Genomic DNA, 19839 nt, shown 5'->3' with positions numbered 1-19839 from the left:
TCACTTTCTTCTTGGTTATCTGTTTAGTCTTGAGTTAGTCAGAACAGATACACAGATGTACATCCACATACACACATATGTAGATGAGCACCTGTATATTCTTTTATAGACTAAAAAATGAAGCATGTAATACTTAATCCCTTGAAGCACTCTGTCACAATAAACAAGTATTTAATAAAATAATCCCACATAATGGAAGGTCTATTCTAGTAATATGAATTAGAAATCACTCAACTTTTATGTACTTCCTGAAAGAACTTTTCCTATAGGACCATTATAATAATGGTAAATGGCAAATGACAAATGTTCTAGAGCATTTATGAACAATGTCAGTGAATGTATGTGGGTTATGTTTAGAGTGTATTTAAAACACTCTAGAAGCAGTTGAAAGTTTTCATGGAGCAAAATCCATAAAAGAGGAGGAATGGGATAGATTGATTCTAAATGGAATATGGTTGCATTTGCTTGCATTTGCTTTAATCCTCACAACTTCAGCATAATCATTGAGAAGCATCTGGAAGGTAGGGAAGGATGAAGAAGAGAAGGCAGCGTTTTTGTGATGCCAATTTTGCAGACAAGTATTATTTAAATTGTCTGTAAATCTGAGTCCAGAATGAAAACTAAAGCAAAAGAACAGGAATGTAAGGAGAAGCACAAAGTAAATCAGAAGGGTGTGGCAGGAGGAGAAAAGAGCATTAACAGAGTGAGAAAACAGCCCACCCAGTGTTCAGGGGAAAGGATGTCCTGAATGAACTTCACGGATACAGGTTTTGTGGACTCCAGCCCCCACTCCAGACCCTGAAACTACAGATCCCAGTAACACCAAAGGGGGGACGGCTAGAACCCAAGGGTGGAGCAGACATTTTTTTTTCCCCCTGGATATAAAACCAGACATGTTGGGCTGGGGGTCTCTCTCTTGGCTTCATGGCTGGAGGCTGGTTTCTTGGCTCTTGATCAGCTTTCAGAAAGCTACTGGGGTTCTAGGTCAGCAGAACTGGTAGGACACATTAGTTAACTTGTATCTCACTCTTTCTCTTCCTCCGGTCATTCCTTTTCTTTTTCTTTTGTAAATAAAAACATTATTGACCTTTTGTGTGTGTCTGCAGTGCAGCTGTGAGGACCCACAGACAGGCAGCCCAGTTCATGTTGGGTTGCTCTGTAACACCAGGAGGCTGAGAAATCAAGTGAAACACAGGCAGCCTGTGGAAAGCCCACCAGCATGTCACAGTGTGGCTCCATGGGAGTTTTAGACAGGCATAAATTCTCATGAATGTTGTTAATCTAGATGAGGTTTTACAATTTGCATGGTTGTGCTTTTAATGTTTCACTTTTTTAAAAAGCAGGCAAAACAACACAATGGCTTTAGCTTTGAAAATGAAAACCTAGTCCTAATCAACATTTGGAATCTGACTTTCAGAGATTCCAGCTGGAGGATCTAAAGTTGAGAGCTGAACCAATGGGGCTCTGGACAAGATGAAAGACATGCCGGGATTTTCAGTCTGGTGCAGAGATTGCACAAAACGGACGCGAAACTCACAAACAAATCTCCAGGGGATTAGAGTTTGGCAGCCAGTGAGCCTGGAAGACAGCTCCAGCTTAAGCTAATTTTCAATTTTTCTTTGGATTTTAACATGTCTAGCACATATTTAGAGCTAGGTTTATCAGGATCTATACTATTCCAGCAGATTTGGAGACGAGGTCCTCATGATCGGTTTTCAGGCCATTATTCTTCTCACTGTAATTAGAATTTTATAAACCCCTTTCACCCACAGATCCTAAAGAATTTGGCAGAGATGTTAAAGAAAAGTAAGCCCATATGATCTGTCCACTGAGGATTGAGGAAGGAATGGTTTTTCTATCTGATTTGTAAACAGCTAAAATGTAGCAATGAACAACTGAATTGTCAGCTATTATTTGAATGACAAAATGGAAATAAAAAGGAAATGAAAAGTTAACTGCATAATCATACAGTGTACAAGTGATAAAGTTATCATAGAACAGTCAGTTTTCTGTCCATAGTTCTAGAATAAGATCCATTTCCCTCTCATTTTCATAAGGAATGTATGAAGAGAAACCCAGGTGAGAGCACTTTTTGAAAGATCAGTAGCAATTCTATCTAGTCACACTTCCAAGTTCTACTAAACATGATATTTATTTGACTATCCGATGATAAAAAGACAGAAATCTCTCAGAGAAATGACAAAAGGCTGTGAAAAGTACGCTTCATCATGATGCTAAGGGGAACAGCAAGGGGCGAGATGTGGAACCAGACAAGGAATCTTGCATTGGGGTATTTTTCAAACGCTCCCTCTCAGCTGTCACCACCTGCACTTTCCCAAACTCTAGGTCAGCGGGTCTTCATACAAAACCATCTGGAGGGCTTGGGAATTACTGCCAGATCCTATCCTGAGCTTTTTATTCCAATGTCCAGGGTGGGACCTGAGATTCTGGATCCCTACCAAGTGCCCAGGGATACAGTGCCTCCTCAAGGCCAATTCCATTTCTGGTTCCTTGCAGGACCAAGGTCATCACTCTCATTTTGGGGTGATGAATTTCAGAGAGACGTGAGGGTAAAAGACAAAGCTGCCCTGACCCACTTCAGTTGTAATGTTTTAACTGGGGAGAAAATGCTGCCTCCTGCCTCCCCACAGGAAGGCCTGAGCCCAGTCAACCTGCCCAGGGCATGTGCCCTGGCATCTCCAGGATAGTCCCACACTCTGGTTTACCTTGAAGGATCACCCTCCCCCAACACTTTCAGGGAGGATTTAAAAAAGATATTGGGGGGCCCTCCCTGGTGGTGCAATGGGTTAGGATGCAGCACTGCAAGCTGGCCACAGCCACTTGAGTATGCGTTCGATCTGCCCAGGAGGTGATCCACATGGTGCAGCAGACCTCTCCTGACCCGCCCGCTGCTCCCCTCAGCAGAACGCCACTTGGCCTGTTCTGCTCCCCAGTCTGTCTCTTGTGAATCCTCTCACCACCCCTGCACCTCTGGCTTGTATCCCACTTCTCTACGCATAAATAAGTAAATAAATAAAAAGATGTTCAAAGCAGGTTGTTCCCAATATGTGTCACCCTGGCCTGTGGATATAGGCCAGTTGGGGCCTCATGAGCCTCAGGAGCTGTTACCACAACTTTAAATGAAGACTACTTAGGGTTATTCCAGAAGTGGCCCATTTAGTATCAAACCTATCTTGGGGAAGGGCAAACATCTAGAGACAAATCTGTCATCTGAAGTGATTCCTTCCTCATCATGTGAGATCCCTTCCTCTCTCTTTAATGCCCCAGGCAGCGACCACATTCCTTAGCTCAGAATACAAACTCCCATTTGCCCTATTTACTTAATGATTAGCCAAGTAGATCTCCATAGTGATATTATTAAAATTGATCTGATTAAAATCAGATCTACTAACCTATCTGATACTGATTTGTTCTCTTGACCAAGTCTGAGAAAAAACCAGAGGAGTGGGGGATTTGTCCCTGCATCCCTGCAACATTTCTGAATTAAGTTCCCGCAAATATATGACTATGTTGATAGGTTTTCCTATCCTTTAATAACCTTGTAATGAAATCAAATCAATATGAAGAACTGTAACTTTTATTTAGTTCTGTCTAGCATTTATCACCCTACATATTAATCTCTCAGTCAAGCATCTGTCTTATCTATATTATATCCATCTATCCATCTTTTTAATCTATCTAATCTACCTAGAATGTTGTCTGAAAACATAAGGCAACAAAACCCTAATAGATAAAGACTCCCCCCCCCAAAGGCCCCTCATATGTAGAGTCTCCTTAATTATCTCTGCTCCAGGTATGATCTCAGGCTGGCTAACCTGGACCCTTCACCTACCTTCACTTCCATTGTTTGATTCACATCTGTATGCAGGCATTCTGCACCACAGATAAAGCACATCTAGAATAGGAAGTTTTAGTCTGATTCAAGCTCCTCTCAACCCCTTCTTGGCTTAAACTCTGGGCAAGAAAAAAAGGAGCAATAAAAATTTGATGTTCATGCCATCATTTCCACCTGTTAAATTATAGATGGGCCCTCATCTCATAGAACTAGATCTAGATCAGCAAACCTAGACAGTGCCCAAGGGTGCCCATCACCCATTAGTGATCAGGAAGTGCATGTTCCAGACACAGAGAACAGGGTTACCATCTGGAATATAAATAATAAAAGGGAGGCAGAGAGAGATCCAAGACAACACAGGAGAAAAAAATCCAAGGAATGGGGTAGCAGATGGAATGAATTAGTGATGGAAGCCTTGTTGGAATCAATTACTAAATATGTGAAAAATGATACAACTGCCCACCTCATTTAGGTAAATGCAGCCACTCTGATGAAACTAGATTTGTCCCAAGATATCCTTACCCTGGCTTTCCACTTCCAATTCCCTCCCAATCTCTATCAATGTAGTACAATACTCCTATAGTAACAATACACACGTGTCTCCATCAACTGTGTTAAGAAAACACAAATATATTAACACTGAGAACCACATAATGTGAGATTTTCAGGAAAAAAAGACCAAGTCATCTTCTGTGTTTGAGGCTCCAGGAAACTTTTAACTATGTCAGAGAGGACAATACATAGCCTTTTTAGATACTCTAAAGACTAGTATCACTTTAAATATTTCCTTTTAACCTTGTATCGAGTCTAATCTCAGGATAATCTCACGCAAATTAAGTGTAATAGAACAATAAATTGTTAGTTTAATTGGAACAGAGCACTGTATAGTTGGTAGAAATATTAATAAATATGGCTTTATGAAAGAAGGAGGAAGGGAAGAATGGGAAAACGCAAGAGGGAATACTTTTATTTTAAATGCACTTATATATTTACAGTGTTCATGAATATAGTGAGTACTCATCTTAGTTATTATCCCATAAAATGAGGGAAATCTTGTCTCTGTTCCCTTCCTCCTTTTAATCCCTCTCCCTTTCTTGCTTCATTTTGGGAAAAGAGTACATGTTATTGGAGAAGCATTTGACAGAATAAATATTTGTTTGCTACACTGTCATCATAAAAATAGTCCCTGTTTGATATAAGCCTCGAGACAAGTTAAGGAGTGCTAACCACTCTTTAAGTAACCTCCCTAATGGTAAAATTTTCTCTTGCACAAACTCCTCTGTCTCCAGCACTGAGGGGAAGGATTGTGAGTTAACATGGAGAACTGTGTTGAAGTTATCAACACGATGGGACCATCCTCAAGTCACTTAAGGTAAAAACTTGAGCCTGTGCCACAATGTCCACTTCTTTAAACCCTTTGCTGATTTAGTGCTTTCTTGAAAGTTAATTCCTTTCCCCAACTCTGGCACATACCTGCTCCTACAAACACTCAGTCTCTTCACTGGGGTGGTGGGTTGAGCTTAGGCTCGCCTCACTCTGGGCGGCACCATTTTCTGATTACTAAAGTGCTTCAAATACTCTGTTCAGTATTTGGTTCTAACTGGGTATGAGGCAACATGAACTGACTTGGTACAAATATGTTTATCTGTAACCTTACCAGAACTGTAAAAATTAAGTGATTCAATGAGTATTTATTGAGCTTCAGCCAATGCAAGTACTATGCACAACAGTTAAAATTCACTGATGGAAAAGATAATCCTCTCAGCTTTCAAGAAGTCATAGTATAGTATGGCAGACACAGGGTAACCAATACTTTCTCTAAGATGGTAAGAGACCAAGTCTGCTGACATAACTCACCAGGGATTAGAGATGGAGAATGCAAGTCATTAAATATTTCAAGTAGAACTGATGACTAGACAATGCATTTGAAGGATCAATAAGACCTAGCCTAGTACAGGGTAACTCAACAGTAGCACTACTATCATCTAAACAGAATAATTCTTTGTTGTGGGGCTGTCCTGTACTCAGTAGGGAGCTAAACAGACCTCTGACCTCTAAACATTGGATTCTACCCACCCAGTTGTGACAACAAAAAAACACCTTCAGACATTGCTAATATACCCTAGTTGGGGTGAGTGTGGGGGAAGGGGTGGAGTGTGGGGTGAGTGTAGGCAAAACCATTTCTAGTTGAGAAGCATTGACCTACAGAAAACAGGCAAAGACTGGAGATCCAGGAAGGGGATCTAATATATGGAGCATATAGAGGCATAAAATAATAGGGACAATGATAATTCATCTAGAATTAGTAAAAGCAAGCATGTAACATTTGCTTTTCACTATTGTAGATTGACTTGTTTGCATGTGATATCTGATTTATCCTCACAACTTTATGATGTATTACGCACACACTCACACATACATACACTGCCCCCCACCCCGGCTCCCCCCCCACACTTTCTATAAAGTGTTGTTAAGCATAAGGTCACTCAGCAAATGGAGCCAATATACAATCTCAGATCAAGTGATTCCACAATATAAAAGTCATGCAGTTCTCAGAATACTGTACAGTAAATGACTTTATATGCGGGGCAGAAGTATTTACAGGGAAAATACAAGAGACTGAAAGACAACAGCCATTGCCCACCTATAGAAAGAGTCTGATTTAAATATGAAAATAATGAAGTTTCTGAAATATTTTTAGCAGAAGACAGATAGAATAGAAAGAACCTGGTGAAAAGCAAGAGAGATAAGGGAAATGATGGGTACAGGTAAGGAGAACAAGTAGGAGACCCTGCAATAGCCCAGGTGAGAGATGTGGAAGCCTTTAGGTGGGAACTTAACAGCAGGAATGAACTGAGCTGTTCTTAAACTAATCTGATTATTCACCGACCTGGTGACTGACTGGACATAACAGCTAGCTATGAGCGCAAATGCTTGTGGTGTACCTTTTAAAGCTTCCGACCTGGTGACTAGTAAATTATGGATCTCTGGGTCTCCATGGGGTGGCCCGTTCCTCTTTCTGTTCTTCCCCCTTCCCACATCTTCAGAGTTTGTACCTGATTACATCGAGGTCATACACTGCTTTCTGCTCTACTTACTCAGTTAGTATTCATGACACAGTTACTGCTACAACAACCCCACCCCGCCAAAGTAGTGATCATCTAACACTGGTCATTTGACTCAAGAAGCTCAAATGCATTGTGCTCATCCTCCCATGAGTCCTTCATTACCACTATTCTTTGCCCCCACTTCCTAAGACAAAGGCTCATACCACCCAGTTGACCCAAGGTTTGATTCTCCAGTTGTTTGTAGATTCACCAAACAAGTTGCCTGTTAGTCCTTGTCCATTTGCAATTTAAAAAGGGAATTATTGGGTTGTCAGAAAAGTTATGTCATGTTTTCAAGCAAAAATATGTCATGACATTTCTAACAACCCAAACAAGGAGTAGTTCCAGGCCAAAAAGTTCAAATGCAAGAAACAACTAGAAAACTGAACTTAACAAATAGACTAGTTTGGATTCCAGGTATATAGTACAAACACACGTTCTTGTATAGACAATGGCGACAACAGTGACCAGAGAGAACTGGCTTTTAAAAACAATGAGAGTGGTATCAGGTCGTGAAGAACTGAAAGCTAAATCTTGGTGGCCAAGGGGATGAGATAGAAATGTGGGGAAGTGGCATGAAGTGAGATTTTTGGGGGGGGGGTGCGGGGAGGAGATGATGGGCTCACTGCCTTGAGCTTATGAAGATGAGGTACTCCAGTCTTAAGATACCTACAGAGGGCATCGTAGAATCACACTCAGTATTAGAAAGCAAATAAAGAAAACCCATTTTAGATACTGAGTTACAAAATGTCTAATTTGAGCTCAGATGCTTGTGGTGCACTTTTTAAAGCTTTCCCCCAACCCCTCTGGCCTATCTTGCTTCTGCGGCTGTTTTCCTTATTTGTCTTCAGCATTCTCCAGTTCTCTCTAATATTTTTCGCCAACTTTTTTAGTGAAGAATCAAATTCTAGTTGCCCCTACAACATGCCAGGTCAGCCTCTCTTCTCCTTTGTTTCTTTCTTATCCTCTTTGTCTGCATTTCTTATTACTTATTTCTTCAAAGTCCAATTTCCTTTCCTTTTCTACAGCTACCTGTTCATTTTACTCTTTGCTTCTGTCTTCCATTCCTCTAAACAGTTTTTCCTACCCTTGACTCTTCTGGGTGACCAGGGGAGAAATCATGTCCTGTCCAGAAAGTCCCAGGAAGTATTACAGAAAAATCAATATGTAGATTATGTTGGCTAGAATTATTTCTGGACAGTTTCCATTTTGAGATCCACAGGCTAAGGACCTTCTTGTCTATTTCCATAGTGACCAGGGATGTGGTAACTTGAGAGCCATTTCAAAATCACCTAGAGGCCTTGTTAAAACACAGCATGCTGGGGCGCACTTCTAGAACTGGTGTAGTGGGTCTGGGGTAGGGTTGGAGAATGTGAATTTCCAACAGGTGATGGTAATCATGCTGGTGCAGAGGCCACGCTTTTAGAACCACTGCAATAGCAGCTCTAATAGCTGTCAGGTAGTCAAGGCTCAGGTGTGCATGGCACAGTCGGGCAGGGAGTCCTCAGAGGGAATGGGCTTTGGTTCCTTGTCACAACAACTACGGCACTGACAGGACCTCAGGCAACTCTGAGTAAGGGGTCCAGTGAGGAGAGGAGCACAAATGGAGAACACTTTCTATTACAACCTTCTGGGAAACACTAAAGTCAACTCCAGGCCCTGTCATCCACCCTCCCCCTTGAGATCATGCATAGAAGCAGCAGAAGGGAATTCTCAGGATCGTTTTGATCTCTTCCCAGCTCCCCAAGTCCTCTGTGTGTTTATCTCCCTGCTTCCCTGGCCTCCTCATCCCCCTTTTACCCCCTGTCCAGTGGATGAGTCACTCCCCTTCTTCCCCACCCACTGCCATCTGTTTTTCTAATGATGGCAGAAGATGAGCTGTTTCGTTGGCCCACACTGTAACAAAGCACACTCCATGCTAGCATTTTTCCTGGTGCACTCTCAGAATGCTATTTTATTAGTGTCATTTCTCCACCCAGTTTTCCTTTTGTCTCACACCCCACCCTTTCCCCCTCTTTGGCCTCATGTAGACCCAGTTTCCCAGAATTAGATCAAGAGAAACAGAAATACAGAAGAGCTGAGGCACTAACTTGCATGTGGTTGGGTGTGTATGGGGGCTGGGGGAAGTGTTAGGCACCAATGGCAGTTAAATAGCTCTCTCTAGCACACAAGGAGCAGCCAGATTACCCAAGTACTGCTGCTAAGTGGCTTAATTATTTCCAGTGTGAGAGTTGGATGACAAAACATATTGTCGCTGAGACTGTATTTGAGAGAATATCTGTATTTGTCACTGGTTATTCAGGGTGAGAGGTCTTAAAAGAGAGAGAGAGAGAACATCCATCCATATATTCCCTCTTCCATGCCAGGTGTCCTTGGTCATCCTCTCCCAGTAAGGCTCTGTCACATTCGTGATTCTTCCTGGCAAGAATTCCTGTTCATCTAGATAAAAATTCCTAGCATCCCACACCCCACTTGCATCTAGACAGGATCCCTGGAGATAGTAAAGGTCTCAGTTGCATCATTGTGCAGGGGATACCAGCTCTCCCTCACAGGCCTACAACTCAGATGTCCCATGACCCCAGCTGGTTGACTCTTTGAGGGAAGCCCATTAGGTGTGCAGCCAGGGAGGGAGGGAGGCTGTGTTGGGCTACAAAGCAGCTTCCCTGGAGCTTCCGCTGCCACTCAGATGCAACTCACCTTCACTGTGTTTGTCAGATAACCTTGCTTCTCCAGAGAACTCCTTCGTAGAGTCTTATATTAACTTTGATTTGGAGTATTGTGTGCTTGTGCGTGAGACAGGTATTATTTATAAGATATACAAATTATTTGGGAAAATTTCAATTTTCAAACACTGACAACTACAACAAATGTGTTTTTAGACAGCTGTGCTAGCCCAAGCAAACCTATCTGGGCCACCAGTCTGCAAAACCCTGACCTAACTAAGCTCCAGCAAGGCCCAGTTAGAGAATCCCCACACCATAAATAATTCTGACTTGTTTTTAGCTTCTTGCTTACTAAGTCATTTAAAATGGAACGTTGGGGATTTTGCTAAAATAAATCATACATCCAAAAGTCTGTAATTTGGGGAACTAAATTTAAGAGACTTAAACAAAGGGCTTTGGGCTGGGGAAAGTGATGGATTTGGGGTTAGGACTCAGGTACCTGTAAACTGGGAAGACCAGAGTTGCCTGGCCTGTGTTGGAGCAGGCAAGGGGGGCTTACCTCACAGGACTGGATGCAATGGACCAGGCGGGGTTCTGGGTGCCACTGACGCCTGCCAGTGCACATGATGCTCTAAAGTGAGATGGAAAGACAAAAATAAAGTAAGTGAGAAAAGGGGCAAGTTCTTAGCTTACCCCACCAGTTTTATCCTGCTCTCCGAATGGTCAGAGTCCACTGTGCCCAAAGAGGGTTACCTAGTCTTTCCTGTGGGTTTGCTAATCCTGTGGGGTGGTGCCAGAATACAGTACTCTTCTTAGAGGGTATTTTTCATCCTCATCACCCTTTCCCCCCCGAAGGCACCAAAATTTCTAGAGTGGCATTGATATGGTTAAGAAAACAGCCTCAATAACAGCCTCAATATTATAATGAGTTTAATTTGATATCAGGTTTAATGTTGGCTCCTTTTGTTTTTTTAAACTTTAAATCATATTACATGGAATTGTGAAATGGCTGTGTTGATGGGGAAGTGTCTTGAACTTAAAATGGGAATGAATTTCAGGAATCCTAATCACAGTATGTGAGCAGCAGGCAAGGATTAGAGGCTAATTTTCACTCTCTGCAACTCTTGTTAGCACCATTTATCCCTTCCTTGTAGGAGGTAAAAGAGTTTCTATGCCCTGGACAAATTGGCTAATATAAAACCACTGAGACTCAAAAATGACACCAACATTAAGATGATGAGAGTGAAAACGAGCTCATGTTAAAACAGTGCTGATTGTCTCATTCCCAATGGCCATTTCGAGATGCACATTTAATGATAATGACTCATCTTTATTGAGTTTTTCCTTTTAATTTTTTATTTTGAAATTTCAAAAGATGTACTTCAGGAAATGAGAAAGTACAATAGGAGGTTTCAAAGAGGCAAAGAGCTTCTCTCCATAACCTCTAACCACCACCTAGTTGCAGACTTTCACACTCACATTTTAATTCACATTTTAATTCACAATAGGAACTGAGGACAATCAAAAGAAAAACAACATAGAATGAATTATGAGCTTTACAAAAGATCATACCTGTACTAATTGTAAGTGTTATCTTCCAGAATGCTGAATGTGCAGTAATCAGATAAGATACATTTGTATACATTGCATAAAGGTATATGGATATATACCACATAGTTAGTTATGAGTATAGGAATTTGCAATACTTTCTCCAAGTTGTAATACTCTAAACTAAAACTCCTTTAAAGCTCCTTAAAGGGACAATCAACACTGTGAATCCAAACATGTTTTGATATTCCAAACTCTATATTGTAATAATGTAAAAGATGACTAAGTTAGCAACACATTTAAAAAATCAGAAGATCAACTATATACAAAACCAAAGAACTATAAAAGGCCAACACAACAGAGGCACTCAGCCCACTGAAATAGCTTAGACACTTAAGCAGAACCACCTGTTTATAAGTAATGCTACTAACTAAAAATGATTCTTGTTTATGGTTTCAAGCAGGTTACGCTGGAGTTCCATTAAGCCTTGACTATGTCCTTTTTTTTTTAAAGGTGGCGCAATGGATTAAAGCATAGCACTATGAAGCGCTTCACAGACATTGCAGCACAAGTTTGATCCCCGGCCAGGGAAGTGACCCACATGGCACAGCAGACCTCTCCTGACCTGCCCTTTGCTCCCCTCTGAAGTGTATTTCAATTAGTTTGCGTAGATTGCCCCACTCTGTCTCTGGTGAATCCTCTTACCACCCCTGCACCTCTGGCCTGTACTCCAGTTCTGTATGCATAAATAAAAAATCTTTAAAAAAAATAGCAATGGGTCATACTTTGCTGATTTCACAGGTAATAGCCATGGTTGATACAATGTAACCTTTGCTTTCTCATAGCACTGCACCCATAGACAGCAACCACCTCCCCTAGCCCCAGCCCTGCTCTATTCAGTTACTTGATGCAGACCAAATGTTGCTATACCTCACCCCCTAGGAGTGAATGCTCAGGTGGGTCAAAGGGACCCGAAGAGCCACAAATCTCAAGAACCCTCAGGGAGCTCAAAGTGTATTGGGAGAAGTAGTGGAAGAAAGTTGACTTCACATTTTTAGCTTTAACACCCTCACATGATAACCAGGCAGAACTTGCCAGAACACTGAACTGGCTGTATCAGCACCTCTCACACTTGCTAAGCCTTCTACACTACCCACTGCTTTTATAAATGCAGGACTGGTGAATATATTTTTTATATCTGTGTTTTTATGTAATTTTATTCTTAGGTGACACATGCTCATATATAAACTATTTCCCAAATACTAACATTTTCCATCCTATGTCTGGCACATTTTGGTATCATTATAGAGATATTTTATGCCTTTGCACACACACATATACATAAATTATTTCTCATGCAAATTATAGAATGTTCTAATTCTTTTTTGCAGATTGGCTTATGGTTTTTGTTTGATTGACTTCATTTCACTTCACAATGTTTCTGTTCATTTTACAGTATCTGAGAGATTGTTGATCTGTGCTCTGTTGATTTTGCGGTATTCCACTGCACAGATAAACCTAATATACGTAACCAAAGCCACACTGATGGATATCCAGGTTACATCCTATCTTTTGCTCTAACAAACATTAGGTATAAACCATTTCACACCTGTGCAAGTATCTCTATAGCATAATTCTTGATAGTAGGATTGGCAGTACTCCTCTCAGTCTTTTTTACAATTCAGTGTTGAGACTAGTTCAGATAGATAGTCCTCCATAATCTATTAAAGTAATACCAGTACATGTTTCAGATGACTTCCTAGATGGCCACATTCCTGAGACTAGGAAATGTCTCCCACTCACATCTGCTATCTCAGTGACACAGAGGGAGATGATGCTTTTCAAATATTTGTCAACCACCATAGTATGTCTGAGCTGAGGCTCCTTCACCATCTCACCTATGGAAGTCACAGTGAATTGGCTTTATAAATATAGAGATAACTTTAAAAAATACATATCTTAAATAAATGCAGTTCTTTACATAACTACATATTTAAATGAATCTGCAGTTTGCTTTTTAGTTCTTCTGACCCTTGTCCTCTAGGACCCTCCTGTCTAGTCTTCGCCAGTGATGACAGAATCAAGGCCTAGAGAATGTTCAGACTGAAGCCAACAATGTTATGCCTCTAACGTCTTGTGACTCATGTCTAGTGACTTGTTTTCCCAGTTAGTGATTTGTACTGGAGCTGTTATACACAACTACACCCTTAAGAAGACACTTTGGTGGGGGCTGTGGACAAGGCCAGGATTAGAAGACCAGGAGAAGAAAGAGAGGAAGAGACAATTTTGTTGTAAATTATGACTCAGAGAGCATTCAACTTTTTTTCTACCTATTTCTCTCCTCCTTTTAAAACATTTTAATAAGGAGTTATTAATTCTTTCAGGGCCAATTTGAGAAAACAAAGTTGGAAATTATTAAGATTTGCTTTGACTGAATGATTCTGTTGAAAAGCGGGATTGCTTGTGGTGTTGAGAATCCTTGCCAACCAAATTCTGTGTAGCCACAGAAAAATCTCATTAATTTAGACCTTGCTGGTTCATAGCTATGATAAGTTAAAAAAGAGAAATAGAAATCATTGTGGAAAATGAATTTATGAAGCAAACTAATAGAGGACATGTGATGCCATACTTGATGCATACTTTGTGTTTCAGAAGGAAACAGATTCAAAGATAATTTAGAAAACCTCATTTACCTATAAATGATGGTGACATTGTGTGTAAAAAATAACCTTACCATGAAATCAGGTTGCTGAAGGATTCAACAGAGCAAGTTAAAACAACATAAGATATAATAAAACACTGTGTGATACAGTGGTTTGCAATAATCAAAAATTCAACCTTACATTGGCTTTTTTTTTTTAAGATTTATTTATTTGTGCATAAGGAACTGGGGTACAGGCCAGAGGCTCAGGGGCAGCGAGAGGCTTCACCAGAGACAGAGCGGGGAGCAGAACAGGCAGATCGATGAAGTACACTGCTGAGGGGAGCAGCGGGCGGGTCAGGAGAGGTCTGCCACGCCATGTGGTCACCTCCGGGGCAGGCGGGAATTGAACTCATGCGTAAGTGGTTTATATTCTCAGTGCTGTGCTTTAACCCGCTGCGCCAACAGAGAGGGTCAACATTGGCTTTTTTTGAAAATACAAAGGTGGGAGGTGGGAGCCCTTCTCTTCTGAGGCCCTTTATGGACTGAATCAAGCACTGAGGAAGTGTTGTAGACAAAAGAAAGACACCATTCTGACCCTTAAGAATCTTACAGTTTAGGGGGAAGTGGAGATTAGAATAACAGAAAAGGAAGAAAAATATACAATAGGTAATAGAGATGGGAAAAGCACAAAGTTTTCCCAGGAAAAGCCTGAGAGATGTTCTTACCAGACCCTGGCTCAGGCACCAAGCGCTTGGGCATCTAGGTGCTGCTAGCAGGTGCCAGTGGCCATCAGAGACCTTTCCCGGTCTAAGCAAAATGATATGACAGGGTATTTGGCTGTCCCCAGTCTGGCCCAGCTCCAAGATCCTACTACTTGGTCACCTTGACTGGAAAAAATTTATTTCATTGTTAACAACCCCCTAAGATAGAGTCTTCTCTTTCTATCTGGCTATTCCTCTGATGATGCCATCACCAGAGAAAGTCTAGATTATTGTATGTAGTAGCTGTTGAAGGGAGACACTGTTATAACTAAGGTCCAGAAAGGCAAATCAGAGAATGTCAAAGACTTACTACTGTCTTCCACAGTCAGCATGCCTTTGACATATTTAAAAATAACAATATATTTTCACTCTTACTCTCTCTCAGCCTCACAACAAAAGTTGTTAGAAAATACTTCTTTAGGTACCACCTGCTGCCACAACCTATCGGCAGCTGCTTCAGCACTAGTTTGATCCCTAGTGGGAGGTGACCCACATGGTGCCGCAGACCTCTCCTGACCTGCCTGCAGCTCCCCTTAGCAGTATATTGGTCAGTCGGCCTGTTTTGCTTCCCACTCTGTCTCTGGTGAATCCTCTCACTGTCCTTGTACCTCTGGCCTGTACTCCAGTTCTGTATGCATAAATAAATATTTTTTTTTAAAAAAGAAAATACTTCTTTAGCCAGAGGTATTCCAACAGGAACCACAAAATGGCATTAATTCTCTTTCTGGCCCAGTTTGTGAAAGGGGCAGAAAAGAGACAAATGCAGTTTATGCATTCATACAAACAAGCAAAGTGTAAGCACTTTTTTCTTTTTCATTGAGCTAGCTGGTGCTATCTTTTCAGAGGCAAAAGATGTTTGAAGAGGTAAGATTTGTACTAAGTAAACTGAAATCTCATTTTCCTTACTTCAGAACTCTGTGCTAGGGCATGCATGATACATTTTTTCACTTTGATTTTTTTTTTAAGATTTATTTATTTATTCGTATAGAACTGGGGTACAGGTCAGAGATGCAGAAGGTGAGAGGATTCACCAGAGACAGAGTGGGGAGCAGAACAGGCAGGAGGGCGAGAGGATTCACCAGAGACAGAGTGGGGAGCAGAACAGGCAGATCGACAAAGTACACTGCTGAGGGGAGCAGCGGGCAGGTCAGGAGAGGTCTGCCTCACCATGTGGATCACCTCCGGGGCAGGCGGGGATCTAACTCATGCGGAAGTGGTTTAAGCTTCTTTATGCTGTGCTTTAACCCGCTGCAGCACCACGGAGGGCCGTCATTTTGAATTTTTATACCCACCTATAAGAAAGACAGTCCTACCTGCCTCCTTGCCAATGAACAAGACAGAGACCCCAAGAATAAGTTCATAGTATTTGAACGCAGGGGGCCTCATTTTTCCTTTTATACTAACTGTGACTTTGTTTTTCATCAAACCCCCAGGCTATCCAAATCCTCAGAAAGTCTCCCTTTATAAAAACTGTACTTTTCCAGGAGTCAGGTATCATTGCAGGAATAAAAACCAGTTGATCCCCCCGAGAAAGGCAAATAAACTTCACAGGCACATAAGAAGTATACTTATGGTTCTTGAAAAATAAATGCTTGCACACTAGGTATCACAGAGACACAGCTCTCTAAATTATTTGCTTTAGATTTCATGGGGAGGGAAATGTGGGAATAAGGGACTCCTCAGGGTTGAGAGAAATGAGTTCCTCTCTTTATTGGTTTGTGGTAAGATTCAATGAAAATTTAAGTATACATATATGTTTATATATTTATGCACTCTGTAATATACTTCACACAATACATTTTTATATCTCATTACATATATTATTTACAAAACACTTATATAAACACTTATATATTTATGCATATATCTATAAATAAATAGCAGACACTGAAAGAGATGCTAGGAATATAAACATGAGCAAAGCATTATGGAAGAGAGGTAAATCAGTAATAGGAACTACTTAGATACAGCAGCTGAGAGAGGCAGACTTGAGTAATATAGAAGGTATGGTTTTCTAGTTTGGGAGTGGCTTTTCTGCAGGGACCCCCACAGTCTTTGTGAGCCCAAGTGCACCACTCTTCCCTGAAGGCTCCGCTTGAAGAACAGGTAGGAGAACCCCAATTACTGAGAGGCCTGTGCTCAGGACTCATGATCCCTGCACTCATTGACTGACAGATTCCACTGGGAGCCTTGTGGGAGAGACTGGAAGATGGGTGTGGAATGGTTTCTCAAGCAGTTTCTTTCCCAAGAGAAAAAAAAAAGGAGGGGGTGGGGTGGGGAGGCCTTCTGTGCCCCCAACCTTTTTCCCTGTGGTTGCTGAGAGAGAAGTTTTTCACCATAGGAATTTGAGTTTAAGGGGTCAAAGAACAGGGACTGGGCCATCCACACTACAAGAAACAGGGGCTGAAGCTCTTTCTCAAGGGCACTGTAACTCCCACTAAATCTTCACAACAGGCAGTGGAAAGTGGGAATGAACCTCTTGAGAGGCTGGAGGACAGGAGACAACGCCAAGGTGCTTTTCTGTTTTCTCCCTCATGCTTCACTCGTCTCCATGCAGCCCTCAAACCTGAGCAGCGCTCCATCTCCCTCAGAGTTCTCAGCAGGTCCTCGTCCCAAGAGCAGCCCACCATGGCCTCTAGGATCTTGTCTCCTGCCTCTCTCCTAGCTCATCCTCTACCCCGTTCTCCCTGCCCTGCACTACCCCACACACTCTGGTTTCAACAGGACAGAAATTATCTTTCTAGCCCTCTAGATGTCCATCCTCATCACAGTTCAAGAGCCAGAGGAAAAACTAGTTTTTTGGTCTATTGTTTTGCTCCCAAGCTCCTGAGCAAAACAGTTAGTTGCCTCCTCTCGGGAATCCCTGCAGCACTTCTACTACAGTTTAAATCACCTCCCATGTTGCATTTTTATAATCATGGCCAGATGATTAGACTTGGAAGCAGAACTACTATATTTTTCATTTCTCTATTCCCGGCACATGGCACAGTCCCAGGGCACATGGTAAACCCCAACAAATGTTTGTTGATTGACTGACTGACTGGATTAATCCCTAGCCACTAAATCATACTTATTTTCCCCCTGATCTTCCAGCTTTGCAAAAACTTAAGACAATTAACTTATGAAGAAAAGGGAGCAATCAATCTGAGAATGATTTCCAAATGAAATGTGGTATATCTCTAGAGTCCAATGTTTGGTGAGTCAATGGGAATAAAATTTTCAAAAATTTATTCATCAGACAATCTAATAAAGCAAACAAACTTCCAGGACTTCAATAGCCCCAACTTTCCCCATTCTAAGAAGAAATAACTAGCTTACCACAAGCTCTTCTCCATGAAGATCTTATACAGCACTTTGTTTCTTTTATATTTACTCATTTTGCAGGTATTTATTGAGTACTTACTATATACTAGGCACTGTTTTAGGGCATGGGTATAGTAGAGAACAAAACAGATACCAGTGCCTCATGGAGTTTGTTTTTTTTTTTTTTTTTTTTTTGGTAGCTGTGAAATGAGACAGTAAATAAGATAAATAGGGAACATATATAATATGCCCAGTAATGGCAATTCTTAAGGTAAGAAAATAAAGGAAGGAAAGGAGACACACAATTTTAGGGGAGATAAAATTTTAAGTAGAGTAGGCAAAGAGCCTTCCTCATATCTGAGCATAGTTTTGAAGGAAGCAGAAAAGCAAGATGTGAAGCTATACAGAACATGAGAGTTCTAGGCAGAAGGAACAACCAGAAAAAGGTGTGCTGGTGTGTTAAAAATCAGCTGACTCCTCAGCAATCAAAAAAGACAAATGCATGCCATTTGTGGCTACATGGATGGAGCTGGAAAAGATCATGTTTAGTGAAATAAGCCAGAAAGAAAAAGAAAGATACCAGATGGTTTCCCTAATAGCAGGAGTTTAAGGGATCAGGAAAAGAAAAAAATATATATATGTAGTGATTTTAATAAGGTAAAAATGTCAACTATCATCAACTAACAACTATAAACCAGAGACATTCTACAGGGGAGGTGAGAAGAAAAGAATCAAAATTGGAGTGGGATGAGTGCATGGGAATATAAAGATAGCACATGGGTGAACTGGTGGTGGGAATTCCACAGGGATTAAAACTGAGAAGTAAAAATGTACAAAATGAAAATGACATATATATATATATATACTTAAAAAAAGAAATCAGCTGAGTCCACTGTGGCTACATTAGAAGAACCAAGGAAAGCATATAGGAGACAAATTCAGAAAGGTAAAGTTTATCATTGGAAAACAGAAGCTCAGGGCACTGAGAATCTAGGTTTTACAAGAATCAAATGCGTGGATGATGAAATCAAAAGTTATGATGGAGTGTTAGCCAAAGTGACTGTGGCCCAGAAGATACAGTGCTTATGAAATAAGAGGAGTGATCTAAGGGTCAGAAGAATCAGCAACAGCGAGGGTGGTGAGAGGTATATTCCATGGACAATAGATTTAAGTGTGAGGGAGTTCAGAGAGGAGCAGGGAGGATGAGTTGGAAGTGGCACTGAAGAGAAAGGAGGAGACCTCCCCTCTCCTGGGCCGGAACTGGAGGAGTGCGAAAGAGAAAACAGAAACTCGTGGGCCCATGAGAAGGAAGAGTCTTCATGGCAGAGCCAGGTTCAGATGAGAAAGAAAGCAGTTGAAAAGCCTGGAGGAGCTTTCAAAATGGCTAGACGGACTATCCCTGGTGGCACAACAGGTTAAATAAGCACAGCTCTATCAAGTATGACACTATCCACAGCCACTGCAGCACGAGTTTGATCCCCCTGGCCAGGAAGGCGACCCACATGGCGTGGCAGGCCTCTCCTGTCTCACACGCTGCTCCCTTCCCCTCAGCAGTATATTTCAGTAGATCCTCCTGTTCTGCTCCCCACTCTCTCTGCTGAATCCTCTCACTGCCCCTGCCCTGCACCTCTGACTTGTACCCCACTTCTTGTATGCATAAATAAATAAATCTTTTCCCAAAAAAACACTGGAAAATAGAGGGCCCAGGGAAAAGATTTAGAGCTGAGACAGGGCAGAAGATAGACATCGAAATAGAAAAGGCTGTATTAGTCCTTTATTCTCTTCTTTTCATTCTTTTTTTCTAATTCTCTCTTACCTGCCATTTCATCTTTAGATATTTCTTTGTCTTATCATAAAATTTCCTACCTTATTATTTTTATTAGTAGTATCTTTCCTCTTTCAATTTCATTTTATATCTCTGAGTCTTCTTTCTACTTTAGTCTTTAAACTTTCTTTT

General features: G+C 41.3%; 1 protein-coding gene across 1 annotated transcript in view; it reads right to left on the bottom strand.

Moving 5' to 3' along the window:
* The window catches only part of PAPPA2 (pappalysin 2), a 262642-nt gene that overhangs the window by 27465 nt on the left and 215338 nt on the right, over positions 1–19839 (bottom strand). The window contains exon 20 of the mRNA XM_004688509.2: positions 10186–10257. Within this exon, the coding sequence (XP_004688566.1) occupies positions 10186–10257 (72 nt within the window). The remainder of the gene's footprint in view (positions 1–10185; positions 10258–19839) is intronic.

This window comes from Condylura cristata, unplaced genomic scaffold (genome assembly GCF_000260355.1).
Source record: "Condylura cristata isolate star-nosed mole 26May11 unplaced genomic scaffold, ConCri1.0 scaffold00024, whole genome shotgun sequence".
NCBI lineage: Eukaryota > Metazoa > Chordata > Mammalia > Eulipotyphla > Talpidae > Condylura > Condylura cristata.
The sequence above is the reverse complement of the archived record's forward strand: the minus strand, read 5'-3'. Positions and strand labels throughout refer to the sequence as shown.